General features: G+C 29.0%; 1 protein-coding gene and 3 long non-coding RNA genes across 5 annotated transcripts; 2 read left to right on the top strand and 2 right to left on the bottom strand.

The window, feature by feature from the left end:
• Positions 1–92: 92 nt before the first annotated feature.
• LOC123270969 lies at positions 93–10,971 on the top strand. Of its 2 annotated transcripts, XM_044737159.1 has the most exons (11): positions 93–159; positions 3,944–4,602; positions 5,988–6,221; positions 7,021–7,375; positions 7,623–7,823; positions 8,043–8,376; positions 9,214–9,495; positions 9,810–9,989; positions 10,061–10,314; positions 10,560–10,634; positions 10,722–10,971. In XM_044737159.1, exons 2-10 carry the CDS (start codon positions 4,487–4,489, stop codon positions 10,566–10,568), a joined length of 1,965 nt encoding a protein of 654 aa, XP_044593094.1. In that variant the 5' UTR covers positions 93–159; positions 3,944–4,486; the 3' UTR covers positions 10,569–10,634; positions 10,722–10,971. The 2 variants fall into 2 exon arrangements, with proteins under 2 accessions (XP_044593094.1, XP_044593093.1); XM_044737158.1 differs by lacking the exon at positions 93–159 and having other exon boundaries at positions 3,880–4,602.
• Positions 10,014–10,728, bottom strand: LOC123271003. The gene is made up of 2 exons (XR_006510756.1): positions 10,480–10,728; positions 10,014–10,407 (listed from the first exon to the last, which is right to left on the bottom strand). It is a non-coding gene; the product is annotated as an uncharacterized LOC123271003 (long non-coding RNA).
• A 3,423-nt stretch (positions 10,972–14,394) lies between the features above and the next one.
• Positions 14,395–15,404, top strand: LOC123270997. Its single transcript, XR_006510749.1, has 2 exons — positions 14,395–14,961; positions 15,362–15,404. It is a non-coding gene; the product is annotated as an uncharacterized LOC123270997 (long non-coding RNA).
• A 1,279-nt stretch (positions 15,405–16,683) lies between these two features.
• On the bottom strand, positions 16,684–17,969 carry LOC123270995. The gene is made up of 3 exons (XR_006510747.1): positions 17,377–17,969; positions 16,955–17,251; positions 16,684–16,878 (listed from the first exon to the last, which is right to left on the bottom strand). It is a non-coding gene; the product is annotated as an uncharacterized LOC123270995 (long non-coding RNA).
• Positions 17,970–18,502: the final 533 nt, after the last annotated feature.

The following is an 18,502-nucleotide window of genomic DNA, read 5'->3' as shown; positions in this document are numbered from 1 at the left end:
ACCTTTCCCTAGTCCTATGGAGGGTAGAGGTACCTCTACCCTCCATACCTAGTCCTCTACTTGCCTCGCGTACGCGTGTGACGTCACTCGTCAAATTTTTAATGCTTTCAGATTTTTTTTTTTAATAATAATTATTTATTATTAATTATAGTTATTACGGTTAATGGTTATTTGAAGCTTACAAACGCAACTTAAATATTATTATTATTATTATTATTATTATTATGGATTCTACATATCAATATTATAAATAAGTGTTATTATTAATGGTTACTTGAAATCCCTAAACGCAATTTAAATATAAGTTAACACGCAGCTTCCGTCAAATGTTCGAACAACCGCGCGGCAGTTGTTTTGCGTGGGGTCATGAAGGTCCCGTGTTCGATGCCGATCTAGTTTTTATTTTTTTTTTTTTTTCAATAAAAATTTTTGGCATATTTTTTTTTTAATTTTATTTTTACACAAACAATAATATAAAATTTATTCTCATAATTGTTATTATTGTAAATTTTTTTTTATTGTAAATGTCACCATTATTATCATTGTGGTCATCATTATTGCTAATGTTATTATTGTTATTGTTATTATTATGGTTCAATCAATATTATTAATAAATATTATTATTATTAATGGTTAATTGAAATCCCTAAACGCAATTTAAATATAAGTTAACACTTAGTTTTCGTAAGACATCTACGTACCCACGTGTGTGTCAAGTCTTTTGCGTGGGGTCATTGAGCTCCCGTGTTCCAATCCTGTATTAATTTTTTTTTTTTAATAAAAATTTTTGGTATATTTTTTTTATATTATTTTTATTTTTACACAAACAATAATATAAAATTAATTCTCATAATTGTCATTTTCGTAAATTTTGTTTATTTTAAATGTCACCATTATTATCACCATTGTTGTCATTATTATTATTATCATGGTTTAATTAACAATGTTTGAAGTCTTCACAATGTTTTTTTTTTTTTAATAAAATTTTACGAAGGTAAAAAAGACCCATTTATTGACACTAGCCTAGTTGATTAACACTTGCAATTTTACTCTAATTAAAAAATAAATTGTTCTCAAAAACTAATTATCTTAAAATTTATAATTCAAAAATTATATTTTTAATTTATTATAATCGATTTGTTTTATTTAATTAAAATAAAACTGCAAGTGTCAATAACTAGTTCAGTGTCAATAACTGGGTCTTTTATCTTATAATAAAATTAAAAATGTTCGTATTAATTTTATCAATATTTGATTTATTATTATTAGTATTGATTTTACAAACTCAATGTTTCTTTACGAAAGTGTTACTGAGTTAGTGTGAGTCTCCAATGTTTTTCCTAGTAGTAACAGTCGTTCGGCAGTTTTTGTTTTTGCTCGCGTTATTTTTGTCTGAAAAACGCGCATTTTTTCTCATATATTAACTGTCAGGCATCGATAGAAGTGTATCATCCAGCGTTCAAGGTATTTCCCATTATTGTAAGCCTACGTTTAGAGTTTTTTAATAATTACTATAATATTTTTAATAACTTTTCTTTCCTTATTTCTTTAACCCTTCGTTGGTCGCGGTTTTTTTAGTTTCTCGCTCGCACTATAACGAGTCTCTATAGGTTGAGTAGTTGTTAGGCGGCGATTCGCTCACATAGCGCGACCAACGAAGGGTTAAATTTGTTTATAGTCATTTAAATAGTAAATAAGTCGTGATTTCGTGAAAGATTATTCGCGGTTGTGTGACATTTGTCTCGGGATTATTTAATACGCGCTACGACATTTTTAGTTTATTAATCACTCTTTGTGACGGATTATTTGGGATTGTGTGACTTGTGTATCGGATTGTGTGACCAGCGACTTGGTATTGTGTGTGCTGTACATCATAATTGAGTGACGTGATTTGGAAATATTGAATACGCGACTTAGAATTTTTTATTGATTATTCGTAATCGCGTAACGGATTATTCGGGGTCGTGAAACGCATTTCGGGATTGAGTGACCTGTGTATGTGGAGATTATGTAAGCTGTACGTTCGGGTTGTGTGTATCGTAGGTCAGGGTTGTTTGTACTATAGGTCGGGATTGTATTATTCATGATTTAGGATTTTTGTATGAGTGCATCGGGATTTAGCTATAAGAAATTATAAGTCCTGTTTTACGTGGTTTGTTGATTATCTGATCGGTAATTCGTGACTCATGATTCTTTCTCTCAGTGAAATCGTATTATTGATGTGTTTCGATTAATTTTCGTTAAGTTGTTTATGTAGTATTTTTTCCAACACTTTTTTTTCTGTATTATTTATTGTCTTTTATACTAATGCCTGAGCCTGTAAAAAAGCCGAGACCGTTACAGGCTATGAAGGTGGGAAAAACTAATAGTTTAGTCGAGAAGTTGATTTATTGCGAAAAATACTTGCCCGTCTCCTAAAAATATGATTGGTGGCTTAAACGATCCGGAATGGCGTCTAGAAAAAGGAGATTTTTGGATTTTTTGAGGAAAATAAAATTGTAATTATTAACAAAAAATCGTAAAAAAATTTAGCCGTCCAGCTATAAAGCGAGTAAAGTTATCGATAATGTTCTTAGCGTAGTTGAAACCGACCGTATGACCGAAATATCACAAGCGGAAATCGACACATTCCGTCAAAAATGTATTGAGTTCTATAGAACGTATACGTTACTGCGGCAAATCGAATCGTCAAAAGGCTTCCGTTCGATGACCCGTTTTTAAAAAGTTTGGCGCTATTCAAGGGATATTCCGCGTTATTTAATGAGGATCGTAAGGAGACTCTCGCGTGTATAATTAACGTTTGTCGCCATTTGCGCGTTACCGATGAAGAAAGTGTCACTCGCGAATAGCATTCCTTGTACCACGAAAATGAACTCCAGAAAAAAGAATGGTACAAATTGCAATTTGACGAAATGTGGATGGCAATTTGCTCTGTTACTAATTCTGATGGTTCTTTTCGGTATAAAACTTTGCGTTTATTACTGGGTATAGTGAGGATATTACCTCATTCAAATGTTGCGGCTGAAAGAGCGTGCTCACTTATCCCAGACATTAAAACAAAGAAAAGGAATGGTCTTATTTTTTTTTTTTCGCAACATTTGTGCAATATTTTGGTTGTAGATTTGAAGATTTCTTTTGATTTTGTCGTGGATTAGACCTACTGGGGATACCACGTTAAAAAAAATGCGTTCCATTGTATCTTACCCCATGGGTGACGTGGAAAGAGATACAAAAAAAAATTCCAAAAATTTATATTGAAAAAAAAAAAAAAAAAAAAAATTTTTGTTGGGAATCGATCACAAAACCTTCATGACCCTACGCAAAAAATTAGCCGCACGCTCACTTGAACATCTGACGCGAAAAAAATGTTAACTTATATTATATTTAAATTGCGTTTAAGGATTTCAAGTAACCATTAATTATAATAATTTTTATTAATAATGTTGATTGAACCGTAATAATAACAATAATAATAATAATAATATAAATAATAATAACATTAGCAATAATGATGACCACAATGATAAGAAGGGTAACATTTACAATAAAAAAAAAATTTATAATAATAACAATTATGAGAATAAATTTTATATTGTTGTTTGTGTAAAAATAAAAGTTTAAAAAAAATATGCCAAAAATTTTTATTGAAAAAAAAAAAAAAAAAAAAATTTAGATCGAAATCGAACACAGGACCTTCATGACCCCACGCAAAAAAACTGCCGCGCGGCCGTTTGAGCATTCAAGGAAGTTTGCGTGTTTACTTATTTAAATTGCATTTAAGGATTACAAATAACCATTAAAAATAACAAAATTTATTAATCATATTGATATGTAGAATCCATAATAATATTAATAATAATAATAATAATTGTAATAATATTTTGATTTTTTGTGATAAAATAAAAAATAAAACAAAAATTTTTATTAAAAAAAAACATTGTAGAGGTTTCGAACATGGGATTTTGAGCGCCTGAGCCAAAAACTCAGCCGCATGTCTACTGTAACGGCTAATGACAGGGGAGTATTAATTTATATTTAAGATGCGTTTGTGAGCTTCAAATAACCATTAACCGTAGTAACTAAAATTAATAATAAATAATTATTTAAAAAAAAAAATCTGAAAGCATAAAAAATTTTACGAGTGACGTCACACGCGAGGCTCCTCACGCTCACTTCATTTTTTTCCAAGCCTTACTTTCGGCTTGCCTACTTACGAACGTGCTCAGATTCCATGTATTGGTAAGATGCTAACCGTTCCGGGGGGAACATTGGCGCGCAAGGGGCAATGGTCTTCGTCCGCTCTCGGCTCCTTCCGCGCAACATCGACGCTGCTGTACTGCAGTGGGGGTACTGTCTACTCACGGTCTAGCCTTACTGAACCTGTCGCTCCGGGCTCCGGTTAGTACGAGTGAACCACTGTGTTGATGAGTTTTATGTGCGAGCACGAGTTGTCAATTCATTGTAAACGCGTGACATTGTAATCATCATGACCGCTCCCGCCAAGAAATCTTCAGTAGAATCTCTACCTGATCGTATTTTTAAGGATCCTGATACCGATTTATACTACTCTTATCAAGCAACACGCGAATCAGGACAAAGAAAGTAAGTAAATTTTTAATTAGTTTAAATTTATGAAAATGAAGTTAGCTGACATTTAAAAATTAGTAGAAATTTTTTATCGAAAAATTTCAATTAAACAATTAAAAAAAAAAAATTTCACATGTTAAAAACTTGAAAAACTAAAAGTGCAATTTTTGTAAATATCTTTTAGTTGTAATTTACTTAAAAAAAATCAGAAATTTCTCGACGTCTGCTAACTTCAGTGTCATTTACATTTTCATTATTTATATAATACAATCACTCTACGTACTCAATCAAATAATGCTAGCATGAAAGTAGAGTATTGTTATATGATACTGAAATTAAGAGACATCTGATAATTTATAAAATTTTTTAACAAACAAACATAAGCGAAAAAATTTTATTTAAATAATTTTGTTTTTAGAAGATCTAAAAATTATAAATACAATTTTTTTTAAATAATTTTCTAAAATTAGTTTATCTTTCAAAAAAATTAAAATAATTGTCATGTGTCTGCTAATTTTAGTGTCACATAAATAAATTTCATAGAAATGTAAAAAAAAGAATAAAATCTTCAGATAATCTATAAAATTATAAAGTTCTCCGAATTCGCTCGTGAGTTGTACTCTTACCAAAGCCATTATAAGGCGTTCGGTTAACTTTTTATATTATTATGTGTTCATTCATACATCTATAAGAGGAGACAATATCCATAAGTAGCTATTACTATGTAATGTTTTTCAAACATATTTGTAAAAATAAAAATGAAATACATGTACTTAATATATAAAATGAAAACGCAATAGAGGCAAAGCAAAAAGTCGGTGTTACCGATAACAGTGAAAAACAATCGGTTGTGCTCTTCTGTTGTTGCGAAATCTTGAATTTCAAGAGAAGCCCTGGTTGCAATTCAGAGTAAGTATATCTATGCACACATGACAAACGTACATAACAGTGTATGAAACTTACCCTACGCGATACAGTAGTCGTAGTAGTAGTACAGCTCACGAAAAAATTCAGAGAACTGAAGGAAACATAAATTCAAAGAATATTCAATTTTCTAGCTAACATTATATATTTAACGATATTGTTTTTTTCAAAAAGGAATAACTTTTATAAATCTTCGGTTTAATTTATTAATAAATTAAAAAAATTATCAACTCATAAAAATTGAAGTGAAACAATTTTTCGTTATTGTATGCCATTTTTAGTTTACAAACTTTTATACTTTTTAATTAATGAAGTTAATGAAAGTTGAGTTTCCGAAAATTAAAAATTTTTAGATTTTTTTTTATTAAAAAATTATTATAAAAAAATTAAAAATTTGTCATTTGTAAAAAAATTGTAAAACTGTAGATGCAATTAAAAAAAAATATTTTTTACTTCTAATTTAATTATTTTTTCAGATTTTTCTTGTGCTCTTTGAACCATTCGCACGGATGCAATGGGCAAGGGACTCTGGATTCGGACGGAGTTTTCCGATATCTAGACGAAAAAGACGAGGATGCTCCAAAATACCGGCACAACCATGTGGGTGAAGCTGATCTGCTTGAGGATGCAATTTTTTTAAAAGAAATGCATTCTCTACTTTGTCACTCGTTTTTGCAGAACAAAGCGATCTACAATAAATTGAAAATCTTGTAAGTTGCTATACAAACTAGATGTTTATTTATTATCATTAAATAATTAAATAATAGTATTTTTAGGTATATTTTTAAAAAGTTTTTTTTTTTATTTTCGAATTTCGCATATTTTAGGAAAATTATTTTCCAGATGTAAAAGATAAATGATAGATGAATGATAAATTGAAACGATTATTTGTTTAATTTTAATGATTTTTTAATTCATTCCGTGATTTTAAAAATTTGAAAAATTTTTTCAATGAATGTATTTCGATCTTTTCTCCTTCAACAATTTTTAAACCATAAAAGTTAGCTTAAATCTATTGAATTTATTTTAAAGCTCACATCTACTATTTAAGCTATTATATTATTAGTCCAGTTTTGATACTTTTTTCAATTTATTTTGTAGTTGGGAACGTTAAAAAAAAATCAAGAATAAATTAATTTTTACACGATTTATATTACATTCACTATTTGATAAGATTATTCTATTATCCTGATTAGGATCGACAGAATTAAAAGATTTTTTCACGCATCTTTTGCGTGGGAGCAAGAGAGATAGGGCAAGCGCGTGGTATTGCGTATGCCTACCTTTCTAATTTGAGCACTCGGCTCGGCATAATAGTCATAATTACAGTTATTACTAATAATAATCACGAAATTAATAGTAAATTGAAATAAATAATAGTTAAAACAAATCTAAAAAACATGATTTTATAAATAAACCAAACTAAAAAATATAAAATATATATTAATAATAGTGTAAATAAGAATAATATCCATTTTTTTCAAAATTATATATTATTCTATTTTTTAGGTATCCAAGTGCTGCGCTTAAATATCCATTCGAACGAGTATCAGCTCGAATGCGGCAGTGGAGGTTAAAAAGAAAATTCCCAGAGTTAACTCATGGATTTAATACATTGATCAATCTTCTGAATCACGATGACAAGTGGAAAGATTTAAAATCGCACAACAAGGGCAGTTTGGTTGTTAAACCTATTATGACGAGAACAGATGAAGTCTGCGGCGTCGCCGTGGCCGACCTGGAGTTCCTCGCCATCGTCAAAGCCGCTCTCCACCAGTTTATATATTTTGAGGAAATCCCAATTAAACTTGGAGACATCGATGGAAGTCGCATCATTGTTATGACTGTACCTTTTAAAACTCACGTAAATTTATTGACAAATCTTTTTATCATCGTTTGTACATAAAAAAAATATTTACTTGAATCAAGTAAATAATTTTGAAAAACTTAATTTTCTTTTTTAGTAGAAATATTTTCAAACTAAGCAATTTTTCTTGGTTTATGTAAATTTTGATTAACGAATTTTTCGCTTGATTCAAGTTAACTTTTTTTTTTTTTTATATAATTACAATTATCAATTACAAATTATTATGGATTATTTTATTTTTCAGTCTTTTCCCGCCGCATGGACAGCTTTGAATAAAGATTCCTTTGAAGATTACAACAAGCTTGTGAGAAATGGTTTGTCAAAGGTGTTAGGTGACGTTCAACCTGAAAAAATTTATTATGATTTTCATAATAAATTATTTACAGCGTTGCGAGGGCGCTATCCAGCGACAAGACTAAAAGGAACGCTTGATGCATACAGTCATGTGAGTTTAAGTTTCTACTTTTTAACTTAGTAATCATGATTTTTTTCTCATTTATGTAGTTCACTCGGGACATATAGTTATTCGCTTTTACTAATGATTATTTTTATTTAACTGTACAATTATGTCATTTCTGGTGTAATCAATTAAACTTAAAATTTTGCATTTATGACCATTTACCTTAAACTGATTTATGATAATAATTATTTTTATTTGTTTCAGTTGTTGTATGTCAATGCAATGGAGACAATCGATCTACGCGCAAGAAACGCAGTCCATGAAATTCGCATCTTCACAAAAATTTTGTTGCTTGCTTTGTTGCCTCCGCAACAAATTGTAAAAGCTTTTGTACAAGTGGTTCAGAATTTAAATGAACAAATGTTTCAAAAGTTTGAACTATTTTTGATATACTACTTGTCAGAATGGCTCAACAAAGTCGGCCCGAGTAATCTGTCATTCTACAATGATGTAGATGGCTTGTCAAATTGCACTAGGATTCATTTTAATCGCCTGCAGAACATGAGTGGGGTCGCGCCTGATACGTGGTCCTTCTTGGGTGAGTTAAAATCATTACTTTTTTACTTTTTTTGAAATCTTATTCTCGATTAAGGTAGTTTGGGTGTCAAATGACTTCAACTTGACCCCATATTTTTTCATATTCATTCGAAAGATTATAATATAATACATCTATAGCAGATTTAACATATTGAAATGATATTTGCAAATTTAAACAATAATTGAACACCGTGAGTAAATTTTTTAAGTATCAACCTTACATAACTTATAACAATTGTCATTATTTTGTGACAGTCCAGTACTTGTTAGTTGATATTTTAATACTATTATTAATTTTCTTAAGTACAGCTTTTACAAAAAAAACTTTAATACGTCCCATCCCCTGCTACATTCAATTAATAATTATAAATAAGACTTCAATAATTTGCTTCATTTTAGTTATTTGTAATTGCACTGTCTATCTGGACTCTTTTTCCTCATTCCTTGGCTCAGCTTCTGAAGTTCCGAATTTGATTCGGTCCAATACTTTTTCAAAGTATATGCATACTTCCTTGATTGGCGGGCCACTCAAGATGTCTTTAATTGCATACTCAAGGTCCACCTCAAACTTTCCGTCAACCAGTTGTGATATTTTAATACTTATATTATTATAAATTTTTAACCATAATTATGGATTGAAATTATTCAATTAAATTTTGATTACAAATAATTTTATATTTTATGCTATTTTTCGAGTGACCATTTGCAAAAAATAAAAAAAAATACCTTTTAATTTAAACTCGGATTACGACGACCAAATTACCCTAAAATATTAAATAAACAAATAAATCTAATAACATTTCTTATAATTTAATATTTTATTTCTCTTTTGCTGCAGAGTCCGCAACTTCAATTGAATGCGAAAGTTATCGAGATGTGGATAAATTGGCTAAAAAGAAAGCTATCAGTAGAGGAACACCACCTGTAAAAGCATTGATCGATTCAGCAAAAATTAATCGCCTCCAGGAGTTACTTGAAAGCGGAGGTATTAATGAATTGGAGTTTTTACAAAGAGGTGTTTCAGCAGCTGAGCAACTGGTTCGCAATTTAATATTCACAAATCCAGACCCAAATTCTGGATTTGAAATCGTTGACCTCGTACCCATCCATCACAAATTGAGTAAGTAATTAATAAATTCTTCTATCACTATAGGGTAGAAGTACCGTTTGTGGCCATTTTTAATTCAAATAAACGATAGAAATTAATTGATATTAATAATCCATTACAAACTGAATTTTTTTTTAATACAAATTTTTTAAAACTCAAAAAAAATATGGTTATAATATTATAATTTTTTATCAATTAATTCAAATGTTTACTGGCCAAAAATGGTACTTCCACTTTACTTTAATTTAAATATACAGTTTAATGTAAATTTTTTTTATATTTATAATTTTCTCTCTAATTTATTATTATATTTCTTTTACTTACAGCGATCACCATTGCTCGCTTACGGGAAATGGAGCCCGAGGCACCGGAGTTACTATTGTTGGGGGAAATAAATGTTAATGAGAACATTAATAATAACGACAATGAAGTTGACTCAGATGACGAATCTGAAACTGGGCCCATCCGCCTTTATGGCTATGGCTGGGTGGAAAGTAACGAAACAGGTAAGGAAAACATTTTTTAGTAAATTTCATATTAGTAATTTTCTTTACTAAATTATAAAAAATGTTATTAGTTATTATGGTTATAAGTGGCCACCTCAGGATCTTTTTACAAACTATATTCGATATAAAAGTCGAATTTTCCGTCAGTAAGGTGTTCATTCTTCTCGAGATGTTTTCATCGCCGATCTCCATGGCTCCAATGTCGGCAAAACCAGTCCCTGGTATATTCTTTCTTCAGGTGCCTGTTGTAATTATCATATATCATCTTCGTCAAGATATTCTTCATCGATTCTCTTCAGTTTTGATCGCGCCAAAACGGCTTACAGTAAGTTTATACAAATTTCTAGGTGGCCTGAATGTGGACTCAACAATTTTCCTGTGATTATATGTACCTGGTGATCTTTTAACCAGCACACTCCTGTAATTTGCCAAATCAGCTTCTAAATATCCTGACGATCCATTTCTTCCAGCGCATGTTTTAGCTCCTTACCCCATTTGAACGAGCTGCTGTGATTTCGAAACAGTAATTACCATCGAAAATTAAATTTTAATATTTAAATTATTTTGTAGTTGACGTAGATCGTGCTGAACTAAGGAATGATGAAGATGCATATCCAGCGGCGGCTGCTGGCGATTTTATCTATAGTAATATACAAATTTTTTATAAATAGAATTATACATTTTTTTAATAATTCAGAAACTACTCTCAATGATACTTTGTAATTATTTTAGATTCTCAAATTTGCCTGGCGTGTTCAGACGAGGAATCACCACCGGACGTCGTCTACAACCCTTGTCGGCACTGCATCTTCTGCCAAGCATGTCAAAGACAGTACGTGCAAACTCTGCTTGGAGATGGGCAAATTTTAACTTGTAGTTACTGCCGACAAGAGGTTGTCTCAGTTGACTTGATTATTTAAAAAAATATTAATCCTCATTAAATTTTTATTTAATATTACTTTTAAACAAATTTAAAATATAATTATTAATACATTTATAATAATTATCATACATACATTTATCTATCATACATTTATAAAACTTATTATATTATTACATTTATAAAACATATTATATATATAATACATTTATAAACGAATACCTCACTGAAGTTAAAAAAAATAAATAATATCTAAATTTTATTATTACAATTATTATTATTTTTATTAGTATCCAATTAACTCAGCTCCTCTTACATGTAGAAGCAAACATTCGTACAGAGAAGCTGTTACTGCAGCTTTCATTGAAATAAAAACGGTGAAATTTTCAAATGTCGTCCAACTTGACCTGTATATCACTTGACCTAATATTATTATTATTATTATTATCAATATTAATTTATTACATTGATTAAATACTTTTTTTCAATCCAAAATAATTACCTTAGTAATTAAACCTGCGAGTGGATTTCAATCGTGATAATGTCTAACTAATTTTACGTTTAATTTCTTAGGTATAACATGATTGAGCCAACTATCGAGTTACAATAGTGTAAAAGAGCTAGCGGCTGTTAGATTAAAATGATAAGACTAATTATAAAATTATGCATCGAGAGAAAAGAGCTCGAGTCAACGCGACTTGGCTCAGTTTCTCTACATGTTAGATTTTTATTAACAAAACAATATTGTCTGTAAAAATGTTAATTACTATTTAATATTTAATTTTCGAATTACGTTATTATTATTATTAATTTTTATTTATCAATTTATTGTTACTAGTATTATTATTATTGATAAAATTTGTATTATTATTATTATTACTACTGTTATAATTATTAAAATTCATATTTTTGTTGATGAAATTGTTAATAGTATTATTATTATGATTATTGTTATTATTATTATTACTTTATGACATTTATTAAATACTTTTTTTCCCATCAAAAATAATTATCGTAGTAATTAAACCCGCGAGTGGATTCCAATCGTGATAATGTCTAACTAGTTTTAAGTTTAATTTCTTAGGTATAACATGATTGAGCCAAGTATTGAGTTACAATAGTGTAAAAGAGTTAGCAGCTGTTAGATTAAAATGATAAGACTAATTATAAAATTATGCATCGAGAGAAAAAAGAGTTCGAGTCAACGTGACTTGGCTCAGTTTCTTTACATGTCAGATTTTTATTAACATAACAATACTGTCTATAAAAATGTTAATTATTATTTAATATTTAATTTTCGAATTGTATTATTATTATTATTATTATTAATTTTTATTTATCAAGTTATTGTTACTAGTATTATTATTATTGATAAAATTTCTAATAATATATATTAGACGATGTGACTTTAGTCAGATTGAAATTCATATAGGTTTTTTCATTATCTGAAGAAATCTACTGCATCAACGGAACTCCTACCGTCGATATGGCCGATTGACTTTTTAAACGTATGACGTTAGGGAAACATCACGTTTAGAACCTTGAGCGATTTACAAATGGCACACTTGTGATGCTATCGCTTTTAGAAGCTTTACATTTTTGAAGTATAACGTTTCTTAACATGAACGTTCTTTAGACATCACATTTCTAGCATATACATTTTAGGATTAAGTAACGTTTATGAAAACTAATTTTCGGCAAGTGTCACATTTCTTAAATGTGCTTATCTCGATACCAAACGTTTGGGATATTGCACCTTGCTAAAAACATTACGTTTTGTATAGTCTCTGTTAGGACTAAGTTGTGGCACCCTTATTAGAGCGCTATCTATTATGAGAGCGCGAATTCAAATAAAATATTCAAATTAATAAATATTAAATGATTAAAATTAGTTAAATTTTATATTCGAAGTAAATATTCAAATCATTTATTTAATGCTTTTACTCTTACCAGTTGTAATAAACATCTTTTAGTTAACTCTGTTTTATTTACAAAAGAAAATAAAATAAAATAAAAAAACATTTTTCGGTACAAAAGGACATTGTAACCGAATTCTCAGAACCCATAAAAAGTACTTGAATAATTCAAGGACTATTTCTCGCCACATGGAACTTAAAACCCTATGAGGAAAAGTCGTAAAAGACACGTGTAAAATTCAATAGACCCTTGTTCTGCAGTAACAAAAAATAATACAAAACCATATGTAACTAAACAAAAATAAGATTGTTAAATAACATTTACTGTTAAAATCTAACTTTAAATAATATTGTAGTTAAGCAAAATTAAGTTAAAATAATTAATAATTATTATCTTGTATTTAATTTATAATTAATAATTATTATTTAATTAATTTACTATAATTTTATTAGAAAATCCGATTGTAATTGAGGTTATAATTGAGGATGGTTTTACTTGTATCACTGTAGAGTGTTTTACAAGGGAGGGTGGGGAATTATTGTCTATCCACTTTTTTCTCCGTAATATAATCTCTCAACCCCGTCATTATAACTCAACCACTTTTTCGTCCCCACCCCCCTGCATGTCGGGATTTTTTCTTTCATGCCCGACACACATTTGCTGCGACTGTCGTCGACTTACGCGTTATAATCAGTACCTGCATTTGCATTACGGTCTTAAATAGTATGGAGGTACTTCTATAATGACATTTTACCTCCATAACTATATGGGAAAACCACAGAAAACCCGACCGGTACAGAGGCTGGCAATGAAACGCACATATTCTTAGTTTATAATCATTGAAAAATATTGGTGCGCGCCGGAATCGAACCCTGGTCCCACTCTTTCGAAATGCAGGTACCGAGCCGATTAGGCTATTGCCAACCTGAAAATCCGATTGTAAAATAATAGATAATTTAATTCAAGTTATTAATTAGTCAAACTCAAACATTAATCCAACATATTATAAACAATATAATATATATATTTTCATGTTATAGTTTATTATAATTTTTATTGTAATTTAATTTCAAGTTAATTATAAGTTAATTTTTATTATAAATAGATCTTAAAGGGGTCTGTTAAATTAATAAAAATAGTTAAATAAACATAATGACTGTATTGCTAAAAGTGTATATTAGTGAAATCTAACTTTCAGGCCGATAGGCTGAAATAAATATATATAGATATAGAGAAAATACATGTTAGTATATAAGGATCATTTATATGTAGTAGAAAATGTGTGTGCTTATGTATTCCTTAGAGTGGATGTATGTATGGAAGTTATGGTGGGAGAAGAACGGAGTTTGAAGCTCTTCGGAAAAACTATGTAACGACACTTCTCACCGAGAGCTTAGATTGCTAAGATCACGTCATTGTAAACCTCAATTTTATATTTTGAAGCTTTTTAATATTTTGTCAACTTAAATAATAAATTGAAACCAACTAAATAATTTTGATCAAAATTAAATAACGTCCAAATAGAATTCTTTTATTTTAAATGATTCCTTTCCCGCGCTGAAACCGAGTATTTTAATACTCCCGGGCGAAAGAACTACAGTAAGGGCCGTATTCATAGTCCGGTCTTAAGTTTGTACTTAAGCCTGTCTTCATGAAGACGGCCTTATCGGCTGTAAGTTATGATGTTTTCAGAGTCATTCTTTAAGATAAACTTGAGTAAGTAAAAAGTTTTAAGCAGGATCTTATTTTCAGTAAGATAAGCTTTAGTAAGACCCAACTTAAGACCAAGTCAACGCGTGTTCGTCAATTTCCGTGAAAATTCTTATGTTTCCAACAATCTCATTGGTTGAAAAGTACTTAAATTTTGACAATGAAGTTTTTTATTCAAAATTGTAAACAGATGTACAAATGTACCTTAGAAAATTGTAAGCCTCAAATTCAAGCCTCTAGTTCAACTAGAAAATTATTACCGCAAGATCAGAAGAAAATATGTCAAAAAAAGGAAAAAGTACTAATTTTACCGCTGTAGAAAAAAAATATTTTCTACAAATTTTAAAAAATTATGCCCAAGTAATTGAAAATAAAAAGAGTTATGCTGCTACATTAAGTGAAAAAAAAGAAGCATGGGATTTCATCGCAACCGACTTTAATTCATCTAGTATAATTACTGAAAGGGTAAAATTAAATTTTTAATATAACACTAAAATTAGCAGCCACTTGATCAGTTTTAATTAAATTTTACAAATAAATTAGTTTTAGAAAGTTTTTCTTGAAAATTGGACTTGTAGTTTTTCAAATTTTCTACATCCCAAGCGTCACAAAAAAAAATGTTAACTTTTTGGTAGATTTCACTCAACAAGAAGTTAAAAAATTAATAATTGTCAACTTAAATTTAACAAAACATTAACAAAAAAAATTTGTGCCGCTTGGGATGTGAAATTTTTTCGTTAATTGCGTTTTATTTTGATTTTTTCAAAGAGAAACAATTAAAAATTGTTAGTTATCTGTTAATTTCATCTTTATTTTTTTAATACATAGTATGCCGAATTTATAATAATTTTTAAAAATATTGCAGCGAAATGCAGATCAACTCAAAAAACTTTGGTCAAATCTAAAAACAAAACAACGGAATGCGCTGACAACCAAAAGCAACATCGCCTTGCAACTGGGGTCGGTCCATCAATTCCAGATTCTGAAGTTGATCCTGATATTTCCTTATTGCCCCAAACTTAATTAAAACTGCACCGATTTTATTTTCTTCAAATAAGTCTGAAGAAGAAGTTACTAGGACGTTTTCATCTTTTTTCCTTCTGTAATTATTTTATTTTTAAAACTACCAAGATATTTGCAGTTCTGACTTTCTTATATATTGGTTAATCGTTCACTATTAATGAAATTATAAGAAATATTTTTATCTAGCTAAGTGTAATGCTGTTGACTCAATGGAATGTGAAGAATACATAAGCCTTGAACAACTATTCCCAGATGATGAGAATGATGGCAATGATGATGAAGAATTACCACGTGAACCCTCATCGTCTATTGTTACTAAAAAATCGTTGGTAGAAATAGTTTTATTAGCCATAATACTTAAAATATATATTTTAATTAATATTTTTAAAATCATCTTAGCTCAACAATATAGGAAAACAACTAAAGGAAGAAAAAATCCACCCAATGAAGACGAGAAATTCTATAGAAGCGAAAGGTTAAGAAAATAATAAAGCAAGAAGAGAAATTATTTCAACTGAAATGTCAACATAAAGAAGAGATACATAATCTAACAATAGAACACCTGAAACAAAAATATAAATTAGAGATTCGTGCAGCAACCGCTGCAGCTGAACTAAGTGAGTTAAATTTATTAAGACAACAAAATAAGAATTACGGGCATGATTGACATGATTTTTTCTGGATATTTCTAGTTTATTATTAATTTTTATAATAAATAGCATAGAAATGTAAAGATAAAAATTTATCGTTAGTTTGAAAGATTTTATAAGGTGATAGCAATTTTTAAAATACAAATAATTTTATACTGTACGTTAAAAAAACTTTTCAAGTACCAAGGGCTAACAGTATTTTAATTTTAAAGTGCATTTGAATGCAATTTTTAACTATATTAGAGTGTTAAGCCCGTAACTTTTTATTAAAGCATGTATTAAATTTTTATATTAAATAAATTACTTTTTAATGTAATCAAACCAAAAATGTCAAGGTTGAAAATAAAATAGTTTTTTATAAAAAATTTTGTTTTTTATTAAAACACGTTCAAAAACTTTTCTTATAGATATATTTTTGAAAAAGTAATTACAAATGATATCTATTTAACGAAAGTTTAAATTTTTATAGAATCCATTATATTTACAATTCTGAATTTATTACATTTACAGTTCGAATTCAACTGAGATAAAATTGTGACTTTAATTTATGATTACAAATTATCAAGAATACGTAGACAAGTATCCCAGTTAGTTCACGTTCAGAATATCTCATGTAAATTCGAGAATTTTGAAAAATTCGACTATCATGAGCGCTACCAGGCCATTCTGGAACAATATCTAAAAATTCCATCCATGAGCCAACAATCGCCTACGAAATAATAAAAATTATCATATTATAAGTTGTTCAGTCTGTAATGACTAGTGAAAATAAAAGAAATACTTACTTGTACATTCAGAGAAAAATAGCCCTTTCGATTTCTGTTGATTTCATTAATATTTTGAAACATTGTATGAACTCATCGGATATAAGTGCAATCAATTGCTCCATCAACCCCGGGTATTCCAATTGCTCCATTACCAAATCCCAAACGTTCAAAAAGTCTCTGGTTTTCTAATTTTGCTGCTTGAGTTCGAGGCATTTTAATGTAATCATGAATTTCGCTTGCAAGTAAAACGCTCACCCAAAAAACTATTCTGGAAACTGTTGGTTGTGATACTGTCATGGTATCACCTAAAATGAGCTGTAAGAATAGTTTTATCAAAATATATATTTGTTTGAAAAATAAAAACGCTCTTTTCAGTGTTCTCTAAGTTAGCAAATAACTGTAAATAAGAAATAAATATTCTCAACTTGATTTATAATTACCTGAAAACTTGCAGTTGCATAAAATCGCAATCATAATAATTGAAAAATTGGTGGGATTGGTAATCCTCGTTTATTGACTTTAGTTAAATTTTGTTCTATAAGAGGTAATATTCCGAATTTAACATTATCCTTGTCAAATCTATATCTTTACTTGAATTCGATGTCTGAACAAAAATCAAAAGGATCTTGCACATCTCGAATATAACGTTTTGGAATACGTATGATTAAATCATCGTCGTCCAAATCAAAATTGATATCATTATTATCGCCGATGTCAATATTATATAACCCCAAAAAATTCATTATTTGAACCACTTTTTTCACTGTAAATACATTTAAGATTATCTCAAGTCAACTGAAATGATGACTTAGAAAAAAACTCTCTTATTTGGATGAAAAGTAAGGTTAAGGTATTTTATAAGACCGTCTTATTTGAATATGAATACATCAGAAATATCTAATGCTCAAGCTTGTCTTAAGTTAAAATTATGAATATTTATCCCAGCCACATGTCTTAGATAAGATCAAATTTTGAAGTATATCTTAAGAAAGCCGTATATGAATCTAAACGCTGCCTTAAGCTTGTGCTTAAGGTGCACTTACACTTAAGCCGGAACTATGAATACAGCTCTAAGTAAAGTTTTCAATAAATAAAAATAACATCCACTAGATGGAAGCATAACAGTGCAAATTTAAATGTAATTTAGATTATATTAAATTATTTTATTAATTCATAATTTAAATAGTGAACACTATCCAAATTAGAAAGTTTAGGTTCTGTATCGTAGAATATTTATTATATAGAGTATATTTTGTTTCAAATAAATATAAGCTATTATCGAGTACAAAGGGACATTGTAGTTGAGTTCTGAGAAACCATAGGTACTTGAGATTCTGAGGAAAAGCCATAAAAGACACGTGTGAGAAAAATTCTATGATCCCTTGTTTCAACGGCTAAATAATAACGTAACAAATATGTAACAAAAAAATAAGACCGTTAAATAACATATTTTTGTTAAGCTTGCTTTAATATAATATCGCAACGAAATATATAAAAATTAAATTAAAAATTTATATCCTGTATCCAACTTATAAATAATTATTAATTAATGTTAAAAGAATAAGA

Source organism: Cotesia glomerata, linkage group LG8 (genome assembly GCF_020080835.1).
Source record: "Cotesia glomerata isolate CgM1 linkage group LG8, MPM_Cglom_v2.3, whole genome shotgun sequence".
NCBI lineage: Eukaryota > Metazoa > Arthropoda > Insecta > Hymenoptera > Braconidae > Cotesia > Cotesia glomerata.
The sequence above is the reverse complement of the archived record's forward strand: the minus strand, read 5'-3'. Positions and strand labels throughout refer to the sequence as shown.

What these genes read in the sequence shown, in the direction of transcription:
- LOC123270969 (XM_044737159.1), top strand. Translation starts at nt 4,487, where the DNA reads ATGACCGCTCCCGCCAAGAAATCTTCAGTAGAATCTCTACCTGATCGT. An exon ending in CGCTTGATGCATACAGTCAT is followed by an intron (nt 7,824 to 8,042) that starts GTGAGTTTAAGT and finishes TATTTGTTTCAG; the next exon opens with TTGTTGTATGTCAATGCAAT. An exon ending in TGATACGTGGTCCTTCTTGG is followed by an intron (nt 8,377 to 9,213) that starts GTGAGTTAAAAT and finishes CTTTTGCTGCAG; the next exon opens with AGTCCGCAACTTCAATTGAA.